The 24,906-nt window shown below is 50.7% G+C and overlaps 10 protein-coding genes across 10 annotated transcripts; 7 read left to right on the top strand and 3 right to left on the bottom strand.

Annotated features, from left to right (window-relative positions):
- Positions 1-737: 737 nt before the first annotated feature.
- Positions 738-2,039, top strand: BJX68DRAFT_264827 (uncharacterized protein; the record flags this gene model as incomplete). The annotated part of the gene is made up of 6 exons (XM_071045066.1): positions 738-758; positions 1,102-1,129; positions 1,323-1,424; positions 1,474-1,538; positions 1,602-1,914; positions 1,972-2,039. 6 exons carry the CDS (start codon positions 738-740, stop codon positions 2,037-2,039), a joined length of 597 nt encoding a protein of 198 aa, XP_070901246.1.
- A 2,063-nt stretch (positions 2,040-4,102) lies between these two features.
- BJX68DRAFT_232782 (lipase family protein) lies at positions 4,103-6,462 on the bottom strand. The gene is made up of 2 exons (XM_071039543.1): positions 6,193-6,462; positions 4,103-6,140 (listed from the first exon to the last, which is right to left on the bottom strand). The coding sequence occupies exons 1-2, from the start codon at positions 6,379-6,381 to the stop codon at positions 4,527-4,529; spliced, it is 1,803 nt and encodes a 600-aa protein (XP_070901245.1). The 5' UTR covers positions 6,382-6,462; the 3' UTR covers positions 4,103-4,526.
- A 1,223-nt stretch (positions 6,463-7,685) lies between these two features.
- Positions 7,686-8,382, top strand: BJX68DRAFT_232780 (uncharacterized protein). The gene has a single exon (XM_071039542.1). The coding sequence runs from the start codon at positions 7,696-7,698 to the stop codon at positions 7,936-7,938; it is 243 nt and encodes an 80-aa protein (XP_070901244.1). The 5' UTR covers positions 7,686-7,695; the 3' UTR covers positions 7,939-8,382.
- Positions 8,383-8,789: 407 nt separating this feature from the next.
- On the top strand, positions 8,790-11,080 carry BJX68DRAFT_232778 (uncharacterized protein). The gene is made up of 2 exons (XM_071039541.1): positions 8,790-8,924; positions 9,036-11,080. Exons 1-2 carry the CDS (start codon positions 8,885-8,887, stop codon positions 10,850-10,852), a joined length of 1,857 nt encoding a protein of 618 aa, XP_070901243.1. The 5' UTR covers positions 8,790-8,884; the 3' UTR covers positions 10,853-11,080.
- Positions 11,081-11,745: 665 nt separating this feature from the next.
- BJX68DRAFT_232776 (GIY-YIG nuclease family protein) lies at positions 11,746-13,710 on the top strand. The gene has a single exon (XM_071039540.1). It carries the CDS (start codon positions 11,806-11,808, stop codon positions 13,696-13,698), a length of 1,893 nt encoding a protein of 630 aa, XP_070901242.1. The 5' UTR covers positions 11,746-11,805; the 3' UTR covers positions 13,699-13,710.
- Positions 13,711-14,130: 420 nt separating this feature from the next.
- BJX68DRAFT_264823 (uncharacterized protein) lies at positions 14,131-14,580 on the top strand (the record flags this gene model as incomplete). Its single annotated transcript, XM_071045065.1, has 3 exons — positions 14,131-14,191; positions 14,249-14,353; positions 14,405-14,580. 3 exons carry the CDS (start codon positions 14,131-14,133, stop codon positions 14,578-14,580), a joined length of 342 nt encoding a protein of 113 aa, XP_070901241.1.
- Positions 14,581-14,868: 288 nt separating this feature from the next.
- BJX68DRAFT_38831 (F-box domain protein) lies at positions 14,869-15,772 on the top strand. Its single transcript, XM_071049085.1, has 2 exons — positions 14,869-15,665; positions 15,740-15,772. Exon 1 carries the CDS (start codon positions 15,156-15,158, stop codon positions 15,645-15,647), a length of 492 nt encoding a protein of 163 aa, XP_070901240.1. The 5' UTR covers positions 14,869-15,155; the 3' UTR covers positions 15,648-15,665; positions 15,740-15,772.
- Positions 15,698-17,272, bottom strand: BJX68DRAFT_38748 (NADP-dependent oxidoreductase domain-containing protein). The gene is made up of 6 exons (XM_071049084.1): positions 16,974-17,272; positions 16,904-16,926; positions 16,775-16,841; positions 16,641-16,728; positions 16,027-16,581; positions 15,698-15,973 (listed from the first exon to the last, which is right to left on the bottom strand). Exons 1-6 carry the CDS (start codon positions 17,054-17,056, stop codon positions 15,749-15,751), a joined length of 1,041 nt encoding a protein of 346 aa, XP_070901239.1. The 5' UTR covers positions 17,057-17,272; the 3' UTR covers positions 15,698-15,748.
- A 2,925-nt stretch (positions 17,273-20,197) lies between these two features.
- On the top strand, positions 20,198-21,579 carry BJX68DRAFT_264820 (GNAT family N-acetyltransferase; the record flags this gene model as incomplete). The annotated part of the gene is made up of 2 exons (XM_071045064.1): positions 20,198-21,169; positions 21,217-21,579. The coding sequence occupies 2 exons, from the start codon at positions 20,198-20,200 to the stop codon at positions 21,577-21,579; spliced, it is 1,335 nt and encodes a 444-aa protein (XP_070901238.1).
- Positions 21,580-22,057: 478 nt separating this feature from the next.
- Positions 22,058-24,284, bottom strand: sidI (putative long-chain-fatty-acid-CoA ligase). The gene is made up of 5 exons (XM_071049083.1): positions 23,787-24,284; positions 23,430-23,727; positions 22,986-23,365; positions 22,596-22,925; positions 22,058-22,548 (listed from the first exon to the last, which is right to left on the bottom strand). Exons 1-5 carry the CDS (start codon positions 24,190-24,192, stop codon positions 22,196-22,198), a joined length of 1,767 nt encoding a protein of 588 aa, XP_070901237.1. The 5' UTR covers positions 24,193-24,284; the 3' UTR covers positions 22,058-22,195.
- Between the last annotated feature and the right edge of the window lie 622 nt (positions 24,285-24,906).

Here is a 24,906-nt window from a genome sequence, read left to right as displayed (position 1 = left end):
ACCTACGTGAGTACCTCGTCTGTGAGCCTGCGGCCTTTCAATATGAGGTCAAATATGAAGTTGACATGTAATGGGGCGTAACGTGCCCTTCAACTACTCAGCTATCCCGATAGTTCCAAATTCTAATACTGAAGGTCACGGCTATGAGGAGACTGATGAAGTTGGACTTGCGGTACACGCCACTAGCGAAGGCCTCCTATGCCTTCCTTCTTTCCAGATATATACGATAGGAGTGCTGCGCCATTGCATAGTAAGCTTGGTTTCATTAATAAGTAAAGAAAAAAAGGAGAGTATCTCGCTAGTAATACGAGTAGGACTGTGGCGGCGCTTGCGCTGCCCACTGGCGTCTTTCCCGGGATACAAGAACTATATAACTGGTTTCTGGTTGGCTTGTGTATCTTGGAAAATCTTATTTACTCTGGAAGTAGATAGATAATACTTACAGTGCATGAATTATACCAGGGATGTCACCCAAGAGAGTTAGACAAATGTTGATGCACAGATCCACTCCGCAGCCTCGTACTAGCAAAACAGCTAGAGGGGGGATGAAGATGGCGAGGATGGCAACGCAGACATCTCTGGTCGATTTTGTTAGTAGTCTCAGAGGGAAGAAGGCGGCTTTGGTCGGTTGAACTTACGATGCAGTCGTCGGCATTATAATTTAACATCTGATATTCATTACAGAGAGATCTGAATACAAATGGCCGGGAAATTTTTCAACAAAAGGAGGGTTCAAAATGTCGACACAACGTCTTGATGTATTTTCCCTTAGAAACCCTTATATATTAAGGTGTCTTTAGTTTCTTATGAACAAAGGAACAAGGGAACAATGTTAAAAACGCAGTGGAAATCACATGCGCTTAGACATTTATCAAAGTGGTGAGGTCATGGACCTTGCATAGTCATAAAAAATCGCGGGAAGCATGATTCCAGAGTCAATCCCTCAAGATCCGATCAGGCACGCTCGGGGGAATCCTCGGCAATTGATAGGCTTTTATGCCCTGTGTTCCTGATCTGATCTCTGATTGCTTGACTCTTGAAGTCATGGCGGGATGTAGTTGCCACCTGGCTTTTCGCCTCGCTAATAGGTGTGACTCCTAGGGTACGGGAAACCCGTCGCCAGAGGAAAGTAAAAACAATATCACTTTATATCATTGTTTCATTCAGCTTCTTCATATAGGATCACTTTGATAGTGATAGGCACAGCTTCGTCCATTTTGGCCACCACCTTGATGGCCCTGGGACCAAATGGGGTTGTTCTGATAATAGTGGCCACGGCATTGGTGTCGCTGGCAACGCTAGTCGTGCTAATCCGATTACAGTATACGCGCGCTTCATCCTCGCGCGAGATCCCGGAGTTGATGATTGGTGCATCCTTGCTGCTACGATAATTACCATCGGGACGCTTGTTTCTATTGACTTAGGTGCGCGTTTATCCTGCAATTCAAAGCTCAAAATCATTAACACGCAGAGGCGCATCGTATGGTACTGGACTGAGACAGCGGGAAAGTGCGGTTGATATTGCGACCTTAGAGAAGGTTTGTCTCTTATGAACGGCGCGCATAGTAGAAACTAATAGAGGTTGCTGACCAAACAAGTAGATACGATTATCAACGCAGCTGCTCTATACAATATCAAGCGGCCTGATCAAGCTATCCATTTGTTTCCTCTATCGCCGTCTGTTCCCGGCTCTCCGCATTTGCGTTATCGTGACAGTCGTCTTCATCTGTGCAACGACTATTGCGTTCTTCTTCACGGCTATCTTTCAGTGTGAGCCAGTTGGTGGCATTTGGTCTTTTGGAAATCCCGAGACATCTCACTGCATCGATGCTTCTATCTTCTGGTGTGACGTCGCGGTGCTGTATCTCCTAACTGATTTCTGGGTCGTGATTATGCCGATGAGGACGATCTGCCGTAAGTTCGCTCTATGTAGAGACCGCCTACCGAGATTTGGCTCGCTGACAGTGCTAGACCTGCATGCTCCCTGGAAGAGAAAAGCATCAATCCTTGCGCTCCTGAGCTCAATAGGTCTTGTGTAAGGTTGCCCTAGAAATGCCCAGCAGACTAGAATCAACGATTTTCTGTGAGGCACTTTTAGGGCAGGCATTGCAGCTTCGATTAGACTAGCCTTCGTTATACACCTCTACAAAGGTCGTGATCCTTCATGGGATTCCGTCCCGGTGTACTACTGCTCTGTTATCGAATTGACAACTGCCATGGTAGCTAGTTGTATTCCTCCCATTCGACTGATATGGCGCAAGGGTTCCAGGAAGGTTGATAGCCAGGTTCAGGTATCGCACGCCAGGGGGTCATCATTGTCTTCTGTATAAGAGAGATGATATATTCTATCTAGACATGCCTATATCCCAAGATAGACAACGCATAAGGGAGCATCTTTATGTGATCCTTCCGGACTGTGGTGATTCCTGACATAGAGAAGGCGTTTTCAACAGACACAACTTGCGGCCAGTACCGGTGGTGGGGTGGATAGATCAGTGACGAGACTTCTGAGCTTGCTGAGCCCGGAGCCTAGTTGGATAGTTGATCCCTTCCTTGTGCACAGTAGAGATATTGACAATGTCCGCACCATGTAGTACTAAATATAGGTTAAGAGGGGAGATACTCTAGCCTGGAAATAGCCCACATTTATTGAGAATAGTGTTAATGCTATATATTTCTTGGTAATAGTGCGGCAATAGCACCGCGAGACTTGTGGTTCCATGGATTAAGTCTTTGATCTAAGATCGCGCGATTGGGGGTTGAGGAATAGAGTTGGTGGAGTATCCGTGGTACTGGAACATTTCAACGCCTAGAGTAAAATCCGTGAGGGACTATGCAAGCTTCCAAGATAAAGGAGAGTGAGAATTATCAAACAGGAGAGTGTGAACCTGCACTGATCAGGCGCATTATTCAATCTAGCCCAGGTCTGGCAATAGTTGTAGCCTCGCAAAAACGGAATATCATCTATCGAGCGCTGGAGGGTGAACTAGGAGGGGGAAAGACAGAGTCGCATCTGTAACGGGCGCAGGGCTTTGGAAATCGGAAATCGGTCGCTCTTTCCTCATTTGAAGAGTGGATAGAGATCAAGGCGCCTTCCGTTCCCCACACGCGCCTTCTCGTTGACTGTATACTGATCTTACAAAAAGAGGACTCTCTGCTTTTAATAATAGCTTAAAAGTTCTATCTAGAGATTCTAGATATATTAAATAACTTTTATATCCTAATATACTTTAACCAAACTTATCCTAGCCCCCAAGCTCTAGAGGATAATTTTAGCGTCCTATAGTTGGTAATAAACTATAGAGTAATAAATATTAGTAGAAGTGTTAAGAATATCTTGTCTTTCTTCCTCACGAACCACTACTAATACTGGCGATAGCTTGTCCGGACAATCTAAGATAACGCGACACCAGGAATGCAACTCCAATGAGCCTTAGACAGTACATTCAACATCTTACATGTCGGAACTCAGTGCGTAATTGTTGTCTCTCTATGAGCGCGCACGCTTCTCGTCACAGCAGCTACACGAAGCAAACTGATGCATCTTTTTACAGAGATTCTGAGAGAGATCACTCCCCTAGCGCCTCCTGCCCTCGATAGGATCCGCAACAGCGCTAATTACCGTCGTGCAGATACCGAGTCGGTCATTGGACCTTCTGATGAGGAGGGCGAAATGGATACCGTGGACCATTTTAGATACGATTGGACTTTCACCCTGGTGCGGAGCAACAGCCTCCGCCCGTCAAATGCATCCACATGGGAAACGCAGTCAGGCTACGATACTGCTCCTGCAGCGCAGGGCCCTATCTCCAGACTCTCAGTGGTTATTTCACGGCGCGACGGCCTGTACGGACACCCTCGAATCGGTCGCTCCGACGGGTGCAATCTGGACAAGTCGGGTAGCTCGGGGGTCAGTGTGATTCGCCTGGCGCCGATACAGAGCCCGGCATATTTACCGTATACTATTCACTACGCAGGCCGTAGAAACTGACTGGCTTACACACGGCTATGATCCCTTGGACCATGTACATCAGTAACAGACTACATAATGACAAACACGTTGTAACGAGCGCCTTGCAATTGGCAGAAGGGCTAAAGGCAGTAAAAAATGTTTATCAAGTGTATTCTACTAACCAAGAAACACAATCTACCTCAAAAAGCCATGGGCTCACACTCGAAATCGAAGCAAGCAGTCTGCGGAAACATCCACATGCGTAGCCAAGCAAACTCCTCATGGAGAAAAGAAAAAGCAGAGGCTGAAGCGGAGGGAAAATCAATTGCAACGCCATCCAAGTTGCATCGGGGTTGTCTAAGCGGAAGGAAAGGAAACGAAGAAAAGAACCAAAAATGCTCGCTCAGGAATGTCGTATCATCTGATATATGGCGGGCACGGACTCACCAAGTCTTTCGGTGGACTGCCCCAGATCAGTTCGTGTGTGTATGAAGTGGTGATCCCGAGCCGGGACAGATGAACTACCAGAATGTCTTGTGTGTATATGTTATGCGCCCACCATGTCAACGCTGATCTATTCATGAGTGGGTGTTGGTTCGGGCACCGGGTCCCGACAGCCAAACCAGCCCGGATCATGGCAAGTTGCCGAAGTCAAAGTTGCAGTTGGCGTGCTGATAGAAGGCGCTGGCGTGACCATGTTACTGGTGGTCGTGGGATCATGGCAGCCGAACCAACCCGGGGTCTCGCACGTGGAAGCCGGGGTCGACTTGGAAGTTGTAGAAATTATACTGGTTGTGGTTGTCGGATCCTTGCAGCCAAACCAGCCGGGCGTTTTGCAGGTCGATGTGGTTGTGGTTGCCGTGGTCGTACTTGTCGATGTTGTGATTGTGGTCGACTCGTCCAGACATCCCCACCAGCCCGGAGTCTTGCATGTCAATGTCCTCGTGAGGGTCGGAGAGGTCTTGGTCGTGGTGGTTGTCGTGGTGATCTCAGAGCCGTTACTCTTGAAGAATTTCCAAAGGACACAGTCGTAACATTCCTCCTCTGGTGCACATTGTGGCACGTCAACATAAGCCTCGATCACGTCTGAGATGACATTTTTGATCTGGTGCGTTCCGAGACCCACGCGCCACCCTTTGTCACCTACCGTGTCATACGTACACATCTGGCCGGTATGACAGGCGGATTCAAACGCATAGCCACCCCATGTGCAAAGAGAGTTGATACCATTGCAGGTGCCCATGTACACCGGGTCAGCCGTGTGCCCAAAGTGATATGAACCCGTAAAGTCACGCTTTTGAGGAAGGCGAGGATCATGGCCCGGCGGGCTCGGGATACCGAGTCGAGCTGCAGGTAAGGCTTCGGGAATCGCTTCAAAAGTGACTGTGGGGAGGCCAAACGTCAAGCCAAGGAGACTGGCCATAGCACCACCCAGGGAATGCCCTGTGAGCCAGACGTTTGAGGTTGGGTAGATCTCGGTCACATTGGAGTAGAGATCGACGGCTGCCCGGTAGTATCTATTCTCATGATGCATAGCTTCCACAATACAGGTCAAGTTGGCGGTAAAGACGTCGCTCTGGCAGTCACAGACTTGCCTCCACAGATACGAGCCGCCCTGGCCACAGCAGCAACTAAAGAACAGGTTGTCATTGACCTTGTCATTCGTTGTCGTGCCGGCGCCGTCAAAGAGAGCCGGGGATGTGCCTTTCAAGGAGATCACTATGGTGGTGTTGTTTTGGTCCGCATAGATGTGCCCTCGAAGGCCGTCCGTTTTCCATCCGAAGCTGTTGGAGTAGTTGAACCTGCCGTGGATGGTTTGCCAGTCCTCTGTTCCGGGTTCCTCAATATAGTCATTCGCGGTCATTCGTGCAAAAGTTAACACCGTCTGCTTGTCCGTCACATTTGGACCTGCCAGTGTATCCATCACCCAATCCGCCGGCGACGAGGCAGCAACGCCCGATGATCGCACTGCAGACATTTGTCCTTCTATGACCGGGACACGTCGATCCGCCAGGCGTTGTATAGTGATGGGGTTCGAGGAGGCTATCAAGGGGGCTTTGCTCGTGAAGGGCTCTGGCTCGGTGCCATCTTCGGACAGCGTCCACAGGTGGGTGTTGGGGTTGACGTCGAGTCTGGCATGCAGCTCCGGATGTTGATATGTTCCCCGGTGGAAGATGTGACGGAGAGACTAGAGAGTCTCAGTCATGGTATCAAGTGAAGAGCTCGTACCTGGCGCTTACAAACTCATGTGGTTCGGGTGACAACACCGGTTCATCCAAGGATGCGGGTGGCGGTAAGATGGGGAGCTGGATCGCAGGCGAATTATCATAGGTCCCTGCGGCCGCTGGTAGTTCGAAAGCTGATATAAATAATGCACACAGGCTTGATATGCCCCGGAGTCGGGCTCGAGAGTGCTGAGAACGAGCCATGATGATCGATGATGATCCCGCCTGCCAGCAGCCCTGGCAGGCCGAGGATGGAGATGGGCTATCGCAGCTTATCGACCAGAGTGACGGTGACGCACTGCGGAGTAGACTACACGTGATATGACCCCGTGATGCACCGAGCTACCTACCTCCCCTTTCCCGCTAGGACTTCATTCATTCCGCATCCACTCGGTCATTTGATATTCCGACCTTCCTAATTTAGTTTTGTCATTTACCCTTTATTTTTATGTTAGGCATCCATGCTCACCAAAGACCTCTAATCACGAGACTTTTCGCCCATCCTCATCCGTCACAGCAGAATCCCATTCCAGAAAAGAGTATCGAGCAGATCGTCGCGAAGCGTGGCTGAAACAGTGTGTTCTCTGTCTTTTGAACCATGGTACACTCTTTTGTCCGGACAACCTTGCCATGTTCGCCTTTGTATTGCTCTGGCTATATAAAACGTTTGTTAGGCTATATCTACCCTAGCTATTGCCTTAAGCTCCTTATTAATTATAGTAACTTCAAGTCCATAAAAACTTCGGACGCAAAAGATGGCTGTGGAAGCTGGGCTAAGCAGATAGAGAAAGTCGGACCTAGACTTGTTATGCATTAAGTACAAGGGATATCTTAAGACCTCAGGGCACTACAGGGCTATAGTATAGTCCTCTATAAGTGAAGAAGCTAATAGAAGGCAGACTAGCTGACCCACAGATGTTGATTATTGTTGAGATATAGTGCTCCGATCTACCTACTATTTATGGTGCGCTAGTGTTACCCTCTCGAAAGAACAGGCTTAGAATAGTCCAAGGTTTGTACTCTACGTAAGACCTTTTATCAAAGTATTCAGTACATACGACCACAGGGTGTGGAGAACAGGGCTTCCCGTCCGCTCAGCCGTACTTAAGCCACACGCCGGTAGGTTAGTAGTATGGTGGGTGACCACATGCGAATCCCTACTGTTGTATGTTTTTGTGTCCTTTTTTTTCGCGCCCCGGCCGGACTGGTCGGGTTTAGCGCTCACGCCGCCCTACCTTCAGTCAGCAGCAACGTGGTGTCCAGCGCTAGCCTTGCCTGCCCAAAGTTGATGGCTGCTACATCTGCATCCTTGTCTCGTGTAACCATTCCTAATATACTGGCGAATTGACACCCGTAGCTCCGGATCAGGACTAGAGTCGATTCCCCATCCATCCAGCGTCACACAGGCGGCCCATTTATTTATTTATAGTAATCATCTTCCCCAGCGGTGCTTGAACCTGCACCAGGCTGAACCTTTGTCACTAATTCTCTTACCCACCCTGCCACAAGGTCCTTACTATGTTCAGGCAGCATCCGCACCTCGCCCGCCCAATGCTACCGGGCCTCCTGCCGAGTGAACCTAATACGCACGACACGGCGACCGAGAAGCTCACTCCTCCTACCACCGAGTACATAATCCAACCCATAATGTCGAGAATGAGAACACTTGCGTGCCACCATTTTGTAGCACATCCTACAGCGAGGACAACCTACAGCTCTTCCCCTCGAACCAGCAAGAATAATACACGAGTGTTCGCCTAGCATTAATGGGCCGACCCTGGATGCTTGAACTGTAGCTATGTGGGCCTATCTTGCTTGTCGGATACATAATCCGAGTACCGCCCACGGACATCGATAAGACTCCAAGTTAACAAGATCGAATATCTACCCAATTATTTCTTGGATAAGGGGTTAATATACTAAAGCTTCATAATACACAGTCGCCAAATGAGTCCGCATCGTACATATCTCCCTCCACAGAGTGCGTGCCGATCGGGGCCCGGGTGGTCTAGAGCGGGTTGCACCTGCTCGGCGCATATCGACGATCTCAAGTTCTGCCGGCGCCCGAAAGGGCGGGGTAATCTCCACAAGGTACAGCCTTCAGGGACCTTGAAGGACCAGAAGAGAGCATATTGGGTGTTCAATCAGCTGTTGAAGCGGAGATGTCGAGCTGAGGCGCTCTGCTGCGCGCGTGGTGAGAGTTCGTTCTGCAAGCATGTTCTGCTCCAGCGCTCCGCGAGAAGATAAGGAAAGGGATTGAATAAAGTGGATTAAGCCCAGCCACGCCACTTTGGTCAGAGTCAGCCGCACCACACTAACCGTCGTAGTGAAGGCCCAAAATCTGCTGATTGGGCCATTCCGGCAAGGTAGCTGAGCCTTCAAGGGCGGGAGTGAAGCCCGTGCGGACACGTCTGGGCCCTTGGTTGGTTGGGCAAGCTTGCTTGTCGACTAGCGTCAAGTTTCTGTATTCAGGCCGTTCGACAAGTGTTTGGCACGGGCTGAATGTACAAGGACTGGCGGGAATACAGGACTAGAGTTTTAGGGAGAAGAGGTAGGGCAGGGTATTTAAATGCTGACGGTGCGCTCCCTGCATTTTTCTCTTTTTCGGAGAACCTACGTCTGCTGATGCACGGTACCCAAGTTCTCGCTCAACGAATGCCAATTTCCCGAAAACATCCAGAAATCAAGCGAAATAAGTCCAATACAGATGGAGCCGGAAGTCGCTGACCTGGTCATTATTGGCGCGGGTACATTACACATTCTTTCCTTTCATATCCACACCCCTTGGATCCCAAATGTCATCACCTAGAAGGGTCCCAGGGACCTGAACCATCCACAGCTCTAACTCGTTGGAATAGGCTGGCACGGCCTCGCCGCCGCCAAAACCGCCCTCGCGCTCGATCGCAGCATTAATCTCGTCGTTCTAGATTCCGCCGCATCAGTGGGCGGTGTCTGGGCAGAGGAGCGGGTATACGAGGGCCTCCGGACGAATAACCGAGTAGAGTCGTACGTGTATAGCGATTTTCCCATCCAGCAGGCTACTACCGTGCCTGATCTTGTGAAGCCCGGTGAACATATGTCGGGGAGAGCAGTTCATGAGTATCTAAAAGCGTACGCGAACCATTTCGGGATTCATGAGAGGGTCAGATTCAATTGCAAGGTGGAGAATGTGGAATACGCCGAGGGAGTTGGAGTTGGGGAGGGAAAAGTGTGGATTATTCGATGCACAACAGCAGCCGCCGGAGGGGCAGGGGCAGGACGCGCGGAGCGGGAGGGCTGTATATGGACGACGCGGAAACTCATTCTGGCAACGGGGCTTACATCGCAACCGCGGATCCCTACGTTCGTCGGACAGGGCTCGTTCGGTGCGCCGCTGTTTCACGTCAAGGAGTTTGCTTACTATCAAGACACCCTCTTCGCCAACAAGCCAGCAGGAGGAGATCAAGGCGAAAATACTCGTCATGACCGCGCAGCACCAATCGCAGTCCTCGGCGGAAGCAAATCAGCCTGGGACGCCGTCTACGCCTGCGCATCAAAGGGCCACCAGGTGAACTGGATCATCCGAGCCTCCGGGGCTGGCCCCTCGTGGATGACTCCCGCTGCTGTTTTCTCACCGTTAAACCTCCTCCTCGAGAGCCTCCCTCTCGTTCGGGCACTGGGCGTATTCAGCCCTAGTATCTGGGTGAGAAATCCAATCCACAGATTCTTGCATGGCACGTGGCTCGGCCGGGTGATCGTGCGGCTGTTCTGGGCTTCGCTCGAGTGGGATATGCTGCGAGCGAATCAGTACAACAATCATGAGGAGACGGCCAAGTTAAGGCCATCATACGAGCTGCTTTGGGCGGGGACTGCGGTGGCCATTCTAAATTTCCCGGGGGATTTCTTTGGTTTAATTCGGCGGGGGTTGGTCAAGGTGCACATTGCTGATGTTGAGCGACTTGAGGGGAAGATCGTCGTTCTGTCGAATGGGGAGAGGCTAAACGCGAGAGGACTGATTCTGTGCACGGGTTGGAAAGCGTCCTCGGGCATTCGCTTCTTGCCAGATGGAATTGAACAGGAGCTTGGCTTCCCGTGGACCACCGACTCGTTGGATCAGCAGGACCTCGTGAAACAAACCTGCCAGGAGCTGTACACTCGCCTGCCCATGCTCCAAACCGCCCCAGCCAGAAGAACGTACCGCACAAAAGACGCGCAGGGCGAACATATCAATGAGACAGTCCTGCACCCCTTCCGTCTCGCGCGCTTCATGGTTCCCCCGAAGCTATGGGATGACCACAGCATCACTATCCTCGGAACCGTAACCACCTTCAACACACCGCTTGTCACCGAAGTGCAAGCTCTGTGGGCGCTTGTCTACCTGAACCACGGCTCTGAACTTACCCGACACCATCTGCAGGACAAAGAGTCTGCACTCCGCGAGGCAACACTGCACTCTGAATTTGTTGCTCTGCGGTCACCAACAAATCATGGGTCACGGAACGCGGATTTTGTCTTTGAGGTCCTCCCTTATTTAGATATACTGCTTAGGGATTTGGGTCTGCGGACGGCGAGGAAGGGGTCCTGGTGGAGGAATCTATTCCTACCGCATCAGCCAAGGGATTACGCGGGGCTGGTGGAGGAGTGGAAAGCGCGAGTATCTTGCCCCGAGCCGGGAGGAAAGATGAAGGCTGCTTAGGGCTGGAGATATGGCTAGTTGTACGACGTGGTTCCTCGTACAGTATCAATACGCTAAATAGCACAATGAATTGCATTTAGAGTACTTAAAATCAGATAGATTATAGCCTGCTCCTAGGGATCCTAGGAGGCTCGGATGTCCGCTAGGTTTATACGGCTCTAATCAGAACTCTAAAGGGGTACTATAGGAGGCTACTTACCCTTAGAGATTATAGATAGTCTAGGGAGAGGTTAAAGTAACTCTATAGGTAGTAAAAAGTCTCTCTTGCCTAAGTAGCTTAGGAGTTAGGGTGTAATGGCCTCTGCCCTTACTATATAGTTCCGCTGCAACAAGACCTAACGGTCTTCTATAGTGCCTTTTGGCCGTGTGGTTCAAGTAAGCAGCTGACTGGATCGTTACAGGGGTAATAGGAACGGAAGAAAAATGAACAGGATGTTGGAAGTATCATAAAAAAACAAATAAAGGTGCGTCAAGGCAATAAATAGTGAACGGCAATAAAATTGACACTACTATGAACGGACTAGCAAGTTGAAATAAGGTGAAATGCTGCGTAATAAAACTCCATGATAGAAATTTAATCAACCAAAAGGAGGGGGAGCATAGAGCATCAACGTTTGCTCGCTCGTGGCTCATTTCTGAAAACACATGCTGGCCTCGGGATAACAGTGCCAGACCAGGCATACTACATGCGCACGGAGCGTCTGGTTTTGATTTCAGCTGAGAAATAGCCCCGACGATGCAGCATAGCCACGACCAGTATGCAAGGGTGCTGTGCCGCCAGAGACCCCCTGTCAGCGCTAAGCACATTGCGTAGCAAGACTCAAAAGCAGAAAGCGCGACCGAGGGGCATTTTTTTCCCCTCCTCCTCCTTCTTCTTCTAACTCGCAACAGTTCCCGAGGTCCATCTGGAAATTTCTCGGAGTTTGTTGAGCTTGATACTGAGAACTACCAGGATGGCAAAGAACACCGACTTAGTAAATGATCAAGCCACACCCCATGTCTTTGAGCGAGCCTCTACCCCTGTCAACTCTACCGAAGGCTCATTCACTTTGGAAGTGAGCACTCCATTATCCTCTACTGCGTACGAAAGCCGCAATGTGTTTAGTCCCAATGAGTCGGTTTCCACCGACATCACCGAGGACTATGGGTGGGACAGCCCGAGAGAAACGCGTTCAAGATCCCTTTCGCCCGTAAGCCTATTTAACAAGGACAAGGGGAGTGATATTACTGAACCTGTCGCTGCTATCGGTCCATCCGGAAGCGTTACTAGCGAAGACGCGTCAGATTCCGTTGCTACTCCTGTTGACTTGCCCACCAGAGCTTCATGGGCACCAAACGAGACAGGCGGCGCGACGAGTGCGACCGAAGAGGAGATTGATATAAAAAATGGCAACCTGGTTTTTACCAGAATCTGGGATCAATGTTCAGTGAGCGGGAGCAAGGGCTCCATTGACGCGCAAGGTTACAACAAGAATAGGGAAATCTCCCTTTCGCTGGCAATCGACATGAACTTTACAAATCGCCGACAGTATCTTAATGGTAGACCAAGAGCCAAAAGCAGCATTCATCCTTTATCAGACGATGCTACGCGCCACATCAAGTCTCCAACACCTAGCGAAAGCTCCTTGGAAGTTGGACCGAGAATCCAAGTGACTCTTCCCGATAACCCTGCAGACAAAACTCCATATATAAGGGCGATAAAACCCCCGAGCGGAAACATCATGATCTCGTTATCGAGGATCTTACCAATATGGACTCGGCAATTCCTAGTTCAAAACCAGAAGAATTGTGTGGCTATAAAAAAAGGAACAAATACGAGATGCGCTAGCAGTCGGAACCTAGATCTCCAAGCTATTTCCAAGGGACTTGATAACCTGTCTATCTCCAACATTGCGGGTATCAGTCCAGTTCTACAGGATCTATGCACTTTGATGCTGTGTGGTACACACCAAGAGGAAGCAAGAAAGTCATTGGCCTCTTGGTTTGGAGATAAGCCAACCAATCGTCTGGCAGATCATCTGGCTGAAGTTAAAGAATGGATAAGTGCGCTCAAACTCGGCGCAAGCGTACAGCAAGCCACGGATACTACTTCAAACGCTCATTCAGCACTCGTTCCAGTGGAGAAACCGCAACCATGTTCGTCTTCAGATTCATCTGGCCCAATCACCTTAGCATTCTCTAGGCAAGGTGTTCCCTCACCGATTCAGAATTTTGAACCGTACTCTCCAAAGCGCCATGCCGGTAAAAGTGTCAGCCAGATGCTGCGTGAAGTCCTGACTGCACCCCTCAAGAAAAGAGAGATTGAAAAGAGTGGAATAATATACATTTTCTGGTATCAAGGAAACTTCGGTCATCTCAAAATCGGGCTCACTAAAGATCTAGATCAGAGGCTGCGGCGCTGGCAAAAGGATTGTGGGAAACCCCTGGATGTGCATTTCCCTCTGGCTGAAGATGACAAGCAGCCTGTTCAGCATATTTACCGCGTCGAAAAATTGATTCATGCTGAGCTCAAGGAACACCGCCTAGAGGAGAAGTGTTCGAAATGTAACGCGACACACATTGAGTGGTTTCGTGTATCGAAGGATGCCGCAGTCAACATTGTCCGGAAATGGACCCGATGGATGCGCAAGCAGCCATATATCTGTGAAACAATGGAAGATGGCAAAACAGAGTGGAGATTGGATATTGAGGAAAGGGTTGGGAGCATGGCGGATCTCTGCACTCCAATCACAGAGCCGGTGAGCTCTATAACCTCCAAGAAACATATTCATTCAATTTCCCGACTAAAGCCACCCGCTGCGGACCACAGCAAAAGGAAGAGGCGAGTAGCTTCAGCATCTTTTTAGCTATCTAACTGCATGTATCTTATTTGGCCATGTGTGCCACAGTTCTGTGATGTGACTTTTACTGCCGATATTACCTTCAGCGATCGACTTTATGTAAATCCATCCCTCGGTTCATCCTCGCTGTGCTGTACCACCAGAAGTTACCTAGCGTCTGGGTGTTCTTACTATTGAGAGGTAAACGCGCTGTAGACTCCAGTGCATACTGCTCTCAGAATAGACGTGTTAAAATAGATCATGAGCAATAACACAATTATCATGATAGTGGATTTCAAGAGGGTTGACAGAAAGTGAGGCATTTGTAATCTCAGCTGAGCTTCTAGTTACTTCAAGTTAGAACTAACTCAAAATGGCTCAAGCGCGGCCCCTCGCAGTCGCCGCTGTTTCTCCTCTTTGACCAAAATGCCAAGTATTTAGCATCCCCCATATTTCACGATGGATCCCAGCTACATGCACGATGGACAAGATGATCACTGCCAAGCCAGAGAGGACTACGGTAAGGCTGCGATACCCTGATTCTCGTCGATGCAGACCAGATCCTAACACGGACCAGACTTATTGGCCAACAGCCTCACGCTCAGCCAAGGAAGCATCAATCCATTCCAGATGTACCTGTCGACGCTGCCTCCAGATATTATCACGAGTTGCTTGGACTATAGTAAGTCGTTGGTTGATTTGTTCCATGTCATGCATCTAACATGGACTCTAGGACTAAATGTCATGACACCGCGCATGATACCCAGCTCAGGAGCCAAGAATCCCTACCTCGACGCCTGGCTCCCGGCATCCATGAATAACTCAATGCTCTTCAGTGCTCTACTGTTTACACATAAGCGCATGCGCTCGCTCGTGACAGTATCCTATGATACCACGGGATTAGTTTGAAAGCAATGTTTCCCATTCCTGCCTATCCATTAACCATGCTTGGGATGGTAGCAGGAAATATATGTAGCAAAGCATGAAGGAAGGAGTGGAGGCAGGGCAAGCTTCCTGCTCTAGAGTGTAAGGGGCATTAAGCAAAAACAACGCAAGCACGAACTCGGGAGGCGATCATCTATAGGGTAGGCATGAAAGATTGACACAGAATTTTCTGCCCTACTGTGATTCCGATCGCTGGACCGGTACGTAGATACCTCAGGTACATGCAGTCCGGCCGCACTGACTGTTTAGGAACCCCATCCATTCAACCACTGTTGTCCGTATCCGTACGTCGGATAGCCCTGCCTACAGGTGGTCATCCATGGGTCGAGTTCTCCACGCCTTGTAGTTTGAATAAAGTTTCTAAGATCAGGGGGTCAAAAGTTAGTTGAACAATGTGGTCATCAGGTGACCATCTATGACGACACGCAACATGACACGACGCAAGCTCACCTCTCCCATCGTCTTTCCGACAATATGTCTCGGATACTCAGTTAAAAACAACATCAAGAGCTTACTGATGCTTATCGAAAAGAAATGAAATGCTCCTGACCCTCCCCCCCGAACTCCACCTTCTAATCCTTACGCACCTCCCCTTCCCCTCGAAAACCCACCTAAGTTTAACATGCACCTACTTCCACGCCCTAATCCCACCAATGACCCACGCCGAACTCCTCGCCGCCGAATCCACCGAGTTCGCAATATCCCGAGACCTCTACGCGTGCCGGTACTGCCTGCGGCTGCGTCACAGCTCTGAATTCGGCGACCGCATGTTGCATAAACGGCGTGGACGGAGGGGGAAGTCGGCGGGGAGGAGGTTCTGTGTCGAGTGTGGGCTTCGGCCGAGGGGAGGGGGCGAGGCGAGGTATGGGCCTGGGGCGATGGTTGTGAGGGGTGGGGTGGTTTTTGTGGTTTGTAAGGCTTGTGGGGTGTTTGGGGAGGTGGGTAATGGCGGGGGTGAGATTTGTAAAGTGTGTTTTGGGATTCCTGAGAAGGATGCCTCTAAACGGAAAGTTGCGACATGCCGGGGGTAGATCTCAAGGTTTGTGCTGGTATGTCCTACGGCTGGAAGGGTTGGGGATGCCCCACTGGCGCATGGTATATTATTCTAACGAGCTGTGTACAGACGCCATGTCTATCCAAACCGAGCAGGCTCCACGGTAGGCTTGTTGCCGAGAACCTCGTCGATTTCGGCGAGAACCTCTGGTGTCAGAAGTGGAAGCACCTTGAGACTTTCGACGTTGTCCACAATCTGCTCCGGCCGAGAGGCACCAGTGATGATCGAGCTAACGTTCTCGTTCTTGATTGCCCAGGCAAGAGCGAGATGGGACTGCTTGACTCCGAGCTTATCGGCGACGGTCTAGAAAATGTCATGTTAGTCACCGCGAATGTCAATGAGGGGGAAAGACGTACCTTGACAGCTCGAACCTGCTGCAGAACCTTTGCAGACTCCTCGCTTTGCCACTGGTCACGGATCCCCTTCGAGTATCCGTCCTTGCTCTCCGCGAACCGTGATCCAGCCGGCGGCTTCTCAACCGCGTCATTGTACTTGCCACTCAGACGGCCGCCCTTGAGAGGCGAGAAGACGGTCAAGCCAAGACCAACACGCTCGTACAGCCGCTGGTATTCGCCCTCAACCTTCTCACGATCCAACATGTTGTACAGAGGCTGCTCGACGATGGGCGCGATGAGCCCGAGCCTCTGGGCAATTCCGCACGCCTCGGCAATCTCATCAGCGGACCACATCGATGTGCCCCAGTAGAACGCCCAGCCCTTTTCAATGACAAAGTTGAAGGCCCGCACGACTTCCTCCATTGGTGTCAGACGGTCCGGGCGGTGGGCGTAGATGATGTCGACGTATTCGAGCTGCAATCGTTCGAGGGAAGCCCTTGTACCTTCAATAACGTGCTTTCGCGAGAGACCATAGTTGTTGACTTTGATTTCCCCAAAGGCGCCACCCCAGTTGATCTAGCGCCTATCGTCAGTGCAATGCAAAAACGGGATATTGAGACCAGGGTGGGGGTAACCTTTGTGCTAATGACAAGATCATTTCTCTTCCATCCAGCATTCTTGATAACCTTTCCCATTACAATCTCGGATTTTCCACCGGCGTAGCTATCACCCGTCAGCTGTGTTTTGTGGCGGCTGGAGCCAAACGTACGCCTCTGCCGTGTCGAAGAAGTTAATTCCGAGGTCGTACGCCTGCTTCATACACTTCTCCGTGGCATCTGTGAGTATGGTCAGTTAGGATGTCGCTTCGCAGGTATCCGTAGGATTTCTCCGATCGTACCGTCGGCAACGTCACCACCGAAGCTGCACACATTAGCTTCAGACCACTTTCGTTCGACGCGCGCACTCACGTAATCCATCCTCCCAAACTAATGACAGAAACATGGAGACCAGAGTTACCCAGCCTCCGATAGATCATGTTATTCTCGGGCATTGTGAAAGATTCGTCGTGTCGATGAAGCTGTTGTCAATTGAGCTCGGGAGGAGAGAGGGGTAGCTCGCAATTTAACCACCAGCCGTGGCCGATTGAGTCATCGTCATCGATAAATGCAACATCGGCTTGGCCCGTGAATTCCCCCGAGCAGTTTAGCCGGTTGATATCGAAAGTTTCAGGAGGACCCTGGAGGGAAAAGAGGAATGTTGGTGGGCCAATAGAGACGGTGATGTGATGGAGGGGTAAAGTGCGGGGTCTCAAACGGGTTACTCCCGGTGGAGATGTTCCCAAGCTCAGAGCTGATTAATGATCTATCTTACCCCGCCAATGCTCGCAGTTCACAAATAAGCGCAGCTTGATCTTGAGGAATTGGCCGTACAGCCTACTTGGGCAAATTAACAGATCCAGTTCGTCGCTCGCCCGAGAGATACACTTTCGAGAGGTATAGTCAGCATCCAGGTTTTCCTGATGATGGGTGTTTCCACTAAAAGGAGTCTATCTACCTTAAAATGGAGCTCCAGATGACCCTGTCGCAGTCAGGTGGATAGCTATGAAGGAAGCAAACAAGCAAGCATGCAAAAAGTGCGAGAATTGCGAGACACCTGAAGGCATTGTGAATGGCAAAGTTTCAACCAAGAACACCGGGTGATATTTTGCTGGTCTGTTGAACCTGCTCGTAACCTTCCAACACTTCCTAGGACAGCTGCAGTGATATAGATCAGTAAGCCTGAGGGTAGGATATTGTAGGCGGCATTCACTGCTTGATTTTCTAAACAGCGTCAACTTGCGCTGGTGTAGTTGACGCTCTAGAAAAAATCAGTTTCATATCATAGCTTGCTAGACAGTCATTCATAGAGAATCGGGTTGTTCGAGGTGAGAGGAAGGACATGTATGAAGAATCCTACCTAGGGTCAACAAGTCGGATCCCATTAGGAATCGAGAAGCAATTCAGATGCGATTGAGACGAAGCTTATCTCAATCAAAGGGGAAATACACGGGCATGGGACTCTGAGTGACGCGCAATGGTATTCGACCGGCTTGCAGAAACCGTGGCCAAAGTCCTCAAAAACAGCGTAAAAAAGTGCCCTATGAAATGTGCCATTGGGAGTTGTCACTGCTCTGAGCGGTCGTGATACCACCAGAAGACCAAGGAGCCATTCCAGACACCACCTCCCTTGGCATCAATGGGTGTTTTCGCAGTGTGGCCATCCCATCATGCGCTACATGAGCACGACTTGCCTCAGCAACCTTTACCATGGCGTAGTAAGACCCTACACCGTCAGCACTCGTCTCTGCAGCTCTTTCGAATGAAGCTCGGGAAAGAGAGCCATCATTCCTATCTCTTCGCTCTCAAAGCCATCAATCATCTTAGGCATGTGCGACTGTCACAAGTGACCAAGAAAGTTGATATATTGTCTCCACCATGCTGCGAAGATCATTTATGAAGTGGCGAAAGCCAAAGCCCTGTTGGTTCTTCCTAGAGAGCATCAGCAAGGCGACTAATCATTTGTGTGATTTGCGTTTGACGGAATGCCGGTGAGTTGTGAAAGTGTGATTGTGCTGGTTTCTCCGTCGCCGAAGGATCGATCTCAAAAGAAGAGTCTGCTGGATAGAGACTGACAACAAATCACCCTGACTACGCCACACAGGGCTCATCCCCCAATTCTTTCATGGCTTTGTACGAGCCGCGGCTTACTGTCGCGCCTTGACTGAACGGAAGGATGCCCCAATCCCATTATGTTGATCATCCCATGCTGCAAGCTATAGCTTGTCGGATCCCAGGGAGTGGAGAGGTCTGACAAAACCAAACTTTCGCCTCTGTTACTGGGTGTTTATCGAGGAAAGGGCGATTGCAAATGCAGGAGCTGTGAGTGGGTACTCAACAGTATGGACGAGCTGAGTTTCATGTAGAAGCTTTGAAATAGGTGGTAATGATTGGACACGAGGCTGGGATAGCATGCACCCCGAAGGATCGTGATAGAGATCCGCATTTCAGATGTGATGAGGCGGCCCGTGGGGGATAGTCAGGACTTGCGCTCCGCATACGACTAGTACTGGCGACGATGATGCCGCTAGCTTCGAGTTGTTGGTCATTGCAACAGACGGCGAGCGGCATGGCTCTATTTCAACAAACTTGGTTGACCTTGATTAGCCAACAGCCAGGCAAAAAAGGGAGCTGCTGATCGCTCACAGCGGGCGAGGAATCATGTCGGAGATAGCACGGCCTAGCAAGAATAGGAGAAAACATATGTCGAGGACTTGAAATTATTGGTGCGTCCCGATAGAGCAGAGCTGAGACCACGCAGTTAGTAGGCGGCTTGAACTCAAACAGATGGTGCCATTCATAGCGCCGATGCAGCTGAGATTCCAAGCCTACGTATCCCTTCCTGCAGCATAGAGCGCATTCTTGCGGAGTCATTGCATGCTTGGAGCGAGATCGGATATTTGGTCGGAGCCGGGTGTAGGCCCGACTCAGCAACAATGCCTTGACTCATTAAAACACCGTGAGATGCCTGACCGCATGTTTGAAAGTGTGTAGGACGGAATCATCACCCAATCCAGCTTGCTGCTCACTGCACAAAGCAGGCCAGGATCTCGCAGTCCCCGCAGGGCTGGGCAAAGCCTGCAGGATGTCTCGCTTGAGGTGGAGCAAAGTGGGATGCGAGAGTTTGTTTTACGAGAGTGACGAGGTTAGCGCGCAGAGAAAAGATGGGACTGGGAATAATCCAGGCTGCAGAGAGAACAGAGAAGAAAATGGAAGGTCATCTTCTGCCGCCGATCCCTTCCAGTCCGGGAAATCATCTCCTTTGCCGGCTACGTTTCGTTTCTGAAATACACATCGACACGAATCCTCATGATACACCCTGACCGTTCGTGACACTCTCGTATTTTATGGATCTGCTTGTCGCAATCCTCAGAAGAGGGGCACCATTCTGTCCCGCGGCATTTTCATCAGTCCACAGGAACAGATGCGCCGAGGCCGAACCATGCTCGATCAGGTATCCAAACATAATAATGTTGGATAACGGCGAAGATCTGACCACCTCGGTTGCGATGTCTAGGTGAGTGAATTGGCGCAATGGCCGTTCCACGACGCGAACTCCTCCTTACTCCAATGCTGACGTCTCCAAAGGAATAACAATGGCATCTTTCCCAGATAAACTCCCCTTGATTCGGTTGCCCGAACCCTACAAAACCGCATATCGCCTGCAGGTTGTCTCCGTTCAACACGGTGTTCGGAAACTCCAGCTTCGACGGTCCCCGCGCGTTGACGACGGCATTCCCCCTCCAGAGCAGCTGCACCGCGACAACCTCCACTTCACAGACTTGCAAGAGCCCGATCCGTCTAGAAGTCCGCCAGAAGGAAACAACTCTGCTTGGGCACGGGCGCAGAGGAGCCCCGTTACATACTGGACATGGGAAGGAAAGGAGGCGCCCTCGGTTGGGCAGATTTGGAATGTTCTACACGGCCTTTTGACCTTGCGTACTGACTTCGAGATGTTTCGCGCCGTGCTGTCGGGAGCAGGGAGAGAACAACTGGGGAGGGAATTGCAAGCTGTTGGACTGGCGACTGAGCATCCCAGACCTTCTGCTCCTCCAGGGCAGCGTATCCCGCAGTCCCCAGATCTCTCGAACCAATTGGTCATCTACCGCAGCACGTTCTGGCAAGGCGCTGGCTCACCGTTTGGTCCGAGGCCAGTCTGGGTTTGCGATCCTGACATCTATGCATCCCTCCGCCGACCTTTGACATCATTTCCAACGCATCCCGTTCAGCACACCCTGACCACCAAGTCCGCCGATGTTCGCGTTCACGCTCTCCATCCCTTTCGACCGCGCAAGCCGACTCCAGGGTCTAGGATGTATAGCCGGTACATTCCGCAACTAGACGAGTTCTTCTCCATCTGGGCCTTGGACTATCGGAACGAGGAACATCTACAGCTATTTCACGCATGGCAGAACGATCCCCGTGTAGCTAAGGGCTGGAACGAGACTGGGACACTGGACCAGCACCGGAGCCACCTTCGAAAGATTGACGAGGATCCTCACCAGATCGCGGTCCTGGCCAAGTTCAATAACACTTTCTTTTCCTACCATCAGATCTATTGGGCCAAGGTAAGCGTTATTTCTCTCATGATCATTGCTTTTTGACAACTCCACAGGAAGACAGCATCGGCGCACACTACGACGCAGATGACTGGGACCGCGGTCGCCACTCGCTCGTCGGGGACGTGCGCTTCCGCGGGCAGCATCGCGTGATGGTCTGGTGGTGCAGTATTATGCACTACATGTTTCTGGACGAGGCTCGAACGAGGTACATTGTCGGTGAGCCTGAGTTCACGAACCTGACAGTGCTGGCATACGACCACGCTACGGGATTCAGCCTTGAGAAGCTCATTGATCTTCCGCATAAGCGATCTGCGCTGGTCAAGTGTAGCCGAGAGAAATTCTTCCACATCTCTCCGTTTCGCTTCGATGGGTCGGACCATCTCGAGCGCGATCCGTATCGGGCGTTGAAGCTATAGTCTGCCACAATGGAAGGCCCTGGCAAGTTAAATATATGATACCAAATGAATCAATTCATTCACGCATAACAAGAGAACCGTCATGTTGACCGCTCATCACACCATTCCCTAACACGTGAAAAGCTCTCACATCACCCAATTCTACGTGTTCCGAGCGGAGTCCAAGCCCAACTTGCTGCTCTCGTTTTATCTGATGCAGCACCCCCCACCTGGCGTCCAGAGCAGGCCCACGTTTCTCCTCATCCCATCCGGTCACGGTGAGTGACTGGCCGCCGAGGCCGACACCGGAAGTACATTTTCCTGTCAGTGGAGAGGTGGCCCCAGCGACAAGTGGACGCATTACACGCTCGTATTTTATTTTGCTTTCAAGTTTGATGGCTAGAATCAGATTAGATAATCATCTTATCTGATTGATAAAATTGCGGAACCGAAAATTTTTTGTTTACCCCTCACCAGAATCGAATCCACTTTGACTCTCGTCGCAAATAAACTTGAAAGCAAAATGGTACAGAATATGAAGGTGATGGGCAAAGTTTTGATAACTCCGGGTATGAATCAAACGCTACCTAAACATATATATAAGAAAAAAAGTTCTATAAGAATAAGCACTTTTCCCTCACGCAGCAACCTGGCGAGAGCCGGCTGCTCGGCGCTCGAGGACTCCCGCAGCAATCTTGCGCAAATCCACCTTCCGTACTTTCCCGCTTCCAGTCACAGGAATGGTCCGGTCCACACCCTCTTCGCCGAAGACGAAAACATGCTGCGGCGCCTTGTGTCGGCCTAGAGTTTCTCGCGTCCATTCGCGGAGACTCTCAACTGACGGTCGGCTTTGGCCATCGGCGACCGCGATGAAAGCTCCGACGACCTCGCCGTACTTTTGGTCGGGGATACCGATCACGGAGGCAACTTCGATGGCTGGGTGAGCGGAGAGGCGTTCTTCGATTTCGAGAGGGTAGATGTTTTCTCCGCCTGTATTTGTTAGCGGTGTTGAGTAAAATGAGGTACCTCGTGCTCACCTCGAATGATAATATCCTTGAATCGCCCCGTAATAGAGCACCGTCCCTCTGGGGTGAAGACTGCTTCGTCGCCGGTCTTCAACCAGGTGGTGCCCTCCTCATCGGTGACCAGGGTCTCGGCCGTTTTCTCCGGGTTGTTCCAGTATCCCTTTGTTAATTGGTATCCGGCCATGCATAGTTCACCGCGCTGGCCCACGGGAACGATATTTCCGTTCGCATCGATAATCTTTGCCTTGGCATGAGGCATGACCTTGCCGACAGTCTGCAGACGTGTCTCAATGGTATCGGTAGTGACGGCGTTGAAGCAGGTTGGCGATGCTTCTGTGAGGCCTGAAAAGAGTCGGATTTATTAGTTTTGATGAACCCAGGAACCACTCGTGGATATCCTACCATAACTGCTAGTATATTGCCTCATGTTCAGCTCTTCGAACAACCGCTTCATTAATGGACGGGGTACAGGTGCTCCAGCAATGATCCCAGTGCGGAGATTGCTGCAGTCGAAATTCTCTGGCTTCTCAAAGCTGAGGATGGCTTCGAACATTGTGGGTACGCCATGGAGGGCAGTACATTTCTCGTCCGAGATGGCATGGAGTGTAGCAAGGGGATCAAAGGTCTCATTGGGGAATACAATTTTAGATCCGTGAGTGACAACAGCCAGCATTCCAAGCACGAGGCCAAAACAATGAAAGAGGGGCGGCGGGCAGCAAAGGATATCGAAAGAAGTCAGGCTCATGCGGTCGCCGATGAATCGAGAATTGTTCACCAAGTTGCTGTAAACAAGGGAGCGTGTGTTAGTAGTGAGCTCGGGTGTTGATGGTGAGGAAAGTCACATACTGGTGCGTCAGCATGGCGGCCTTAGGATTCCCTGTTGAGCCGCTCGTAAACTGCAAGTTGCACACATCCTCCGGCTGCAACTCCGCCTCTCGTTCGGGCAAAGCATTACCTGAGAGTGGCAGGCCCCGCTCAATGACTTGAGCATACGTTGTGAAGGTCTTATATTGGCCCCTGATGATGACAATCTCCTCCAATGCTTTCGATGTTCCACTTTGCTTGGGATGAGGACCGAGCTTCTCGAGGACTTCTTCGAGGGAGTGACGGTTTATGCGGGGAGTGAGGAACAGGAGTCGGCAGTCTGTGAGTTAATTGATTTAATTAGCTCTGCTCTATCATTTCAACACTGAGCCAACTTACCAGTGTGGTCGAGAGCATAGTATAACTCTGATGGGGTGTATGTGTTATTCAGAACCACGAGGATCGCGCCCACCCTTGCAGCAGCGAAGAAAATAGAAATGTACTGCTCGCAATTGCCGGCCATAATACCGACTCGATCGCCCTTTTTAATACCCATCGCCAGCATACCACGAGCCACTCGATCAGCCTCATCGTTCAAGTCTGCATACGTCCACCGTGCCCCTGTCCACGGGAAGACAAGACACTCATAGTCTCCATACTGGAGGCTTTGAAGTGTCAACAGTTCACCCAGCGTGACATCCAGCAGTTCCGGTTCTGTCGGCCCATATACAATAGAAAGCTGCTGTGAAGCCTGAACAGGCTGAAGATGAGAAATTGTTTGTTGAAGTCTTCGCACGGCGGCCATTTCGGCGGTTTGCGATGGAACAATTCTCTGCTGGAGACACGCGCTTCAAAGGTCGATCCCCGCGACCATGCAGCAGGGAGCGCAGGGCTGATTAAATACAGACCCGATGTTCCGGTTAGTAGCGATCGCGCATCAGACTACCTCGGAGCTAGATCATTGAGTACCTCGCGCCCTCCACCCACCCATGTCATCGTTATTTTTGCTCAGATTAAGCGAGTCAGAGGCCCAAATGAAGGAAAAATACCGTGGGCAGTGGGCACCTCCACGTCCTCAGCCATGGTGTGGTCTCCACTTTTCGGCACAGTTGGTCAAGACGATATCGGATACGCTGGGTTTCAGGGTGGAAGAAATGAAAGACCACCAAAATTCATATCAGATCTGCACGCTGGCGGTCTAGGCATTTATTCGTTGCCTAGCCGAGCCAACCCTGAGGGTTTCTGTGGGTGTGGGGGTCTGAAAGTTTTTACCATTGGCTGTGGCCCAACTTGGTGCGTCCTTTGGTTGGCTCATCAATGCAGGGGTTAAATCTGATAACGGCCATGGGTTCTTGCGATCAAGGCGACTCTTCTGACGAAAAGTCTTGGAACGCTTGAAACCTGGCAGCGAAAGCGAGAACTACACTCAGACTTTTAACGATCTTCAGAGACCTGAATCGCGTGGCGGGTTTTCGAGTCACCTTGAGAAATTGCTTTGGTCCAGGACTGGCTTGATTCT

The sequence above is a fragment of the Aspergillus pseudodeflectus genome (genome assembly GCF_044049435.1).
Source record: "Aspergillus pseudodeflectus strain CBS 756.74 chromosome Unknown BJX68scaffold_12, whole genome shotgun sequence".
Classification (NCBI taxonomy): domain Eukaryota; kingdom Fungi; phylum Ascomycota; class Eurotiomycetes; order Eurotiales; family Aspergillaceae; genus Aspergillus; species Aspergillus pseudodeflectus.
Note: the sequence above shows the minus strand (reverse complement) of the source record. Positions and strands in the feature narration are given on the sequence as shown.

Bases quoted from the DNA above. Each gene is read 5' to 3' on its own strand.
- BJX68DRAFT_232778 (XM_071039541.1), top strand. From the start codon at position 8,885: ATGGAGCCGGAAGTCGCTGACCTGGTCATTATTGGCGCGG. The intron at 8,925-9,035 runs GTACATTACACA...TCGTTGGAATAG, and splicing joins CCTGGTCATTATTGGCGCGG to GCTGGCACGGCCTCGCCGCC.
- BJX68DRAFT_38831 (XM_071049085.1), top strand. From the start codon at position 15,156: ATGCTCCTGACCCTCCCCCCCGAACTCCACCTTCTAATCCTTACGCAC.
- BJX68DRAFT_38748 (XM_071049084.1), bottom strand. From the start codon at position 17,056: ATGCCCGAGAATAACATGATCTATCGGAGGCTGGGTAACTCTGGTCTC. The intron at 16,842-16,903 runs GTACGATCGGAG...CCATACTCACAG, and splicing joins CGGTGGTGACGTTGCCGACG to ATGCCACGGAGAAGTGTATG. The intron at 15,974-16,026 runs GTACGTCTTTCC...GACATTTTCTAG, and splicing joins AGCAGGTTCGAGCTGTCAAG to ACCGTCGCCGATAAGCTCGG.
- sidI (XM_071049083.1), bottom strand. From the start codon at position 24,192: ATGGCCGCCGTGCGAAGACTTCAACAAACAATTTCTCATCTTCAGCCT. The intron at 23,728-23,786 runs GTAAGTTGGCTC...ATTAACTCACAG, and splicing joins CTATGCTCTCGACCACACTG to ACTGCCGACTCCTGTTCCTC. The intron at 23,366-23,429 runs GTATGTGACTTT...CCTTGTTTACAG, and splicing joins GCCGCCATGCTGACGCACCA to CAACTTGGTGAACAATTCTC.
- BJX68DRAFT_232782 (XM_071039543.1), bottom strand. From the start codon at position 6,381: ATGGCTCGTTCTCAGCACTCTCGAGCCCGACTCCGGGGCATATCAAGC. The intron at 6,141-6,192 runs GTAAGCGCCAGG...GAGACTCTCTAG, and splicing joins CACCCGAACCACATGAGTTT to TCTCTCCGTCACATCTTCCA.
- BJX68DRAFT_232780 (XM_071039542.1), top strand. From the start codon at position 7,696: ATGTTCAGGCAGCATCCGCACCTCGCCCGCCCAATGCTACCGGGCCTC.
- BJX68DRAFT_232776 (XM_071039540.1), top strand. From the start codon at position 11,806: ATGGCAAAGAACACCGACTTAGTAAATGATCAAGCCACACCCCATGTC.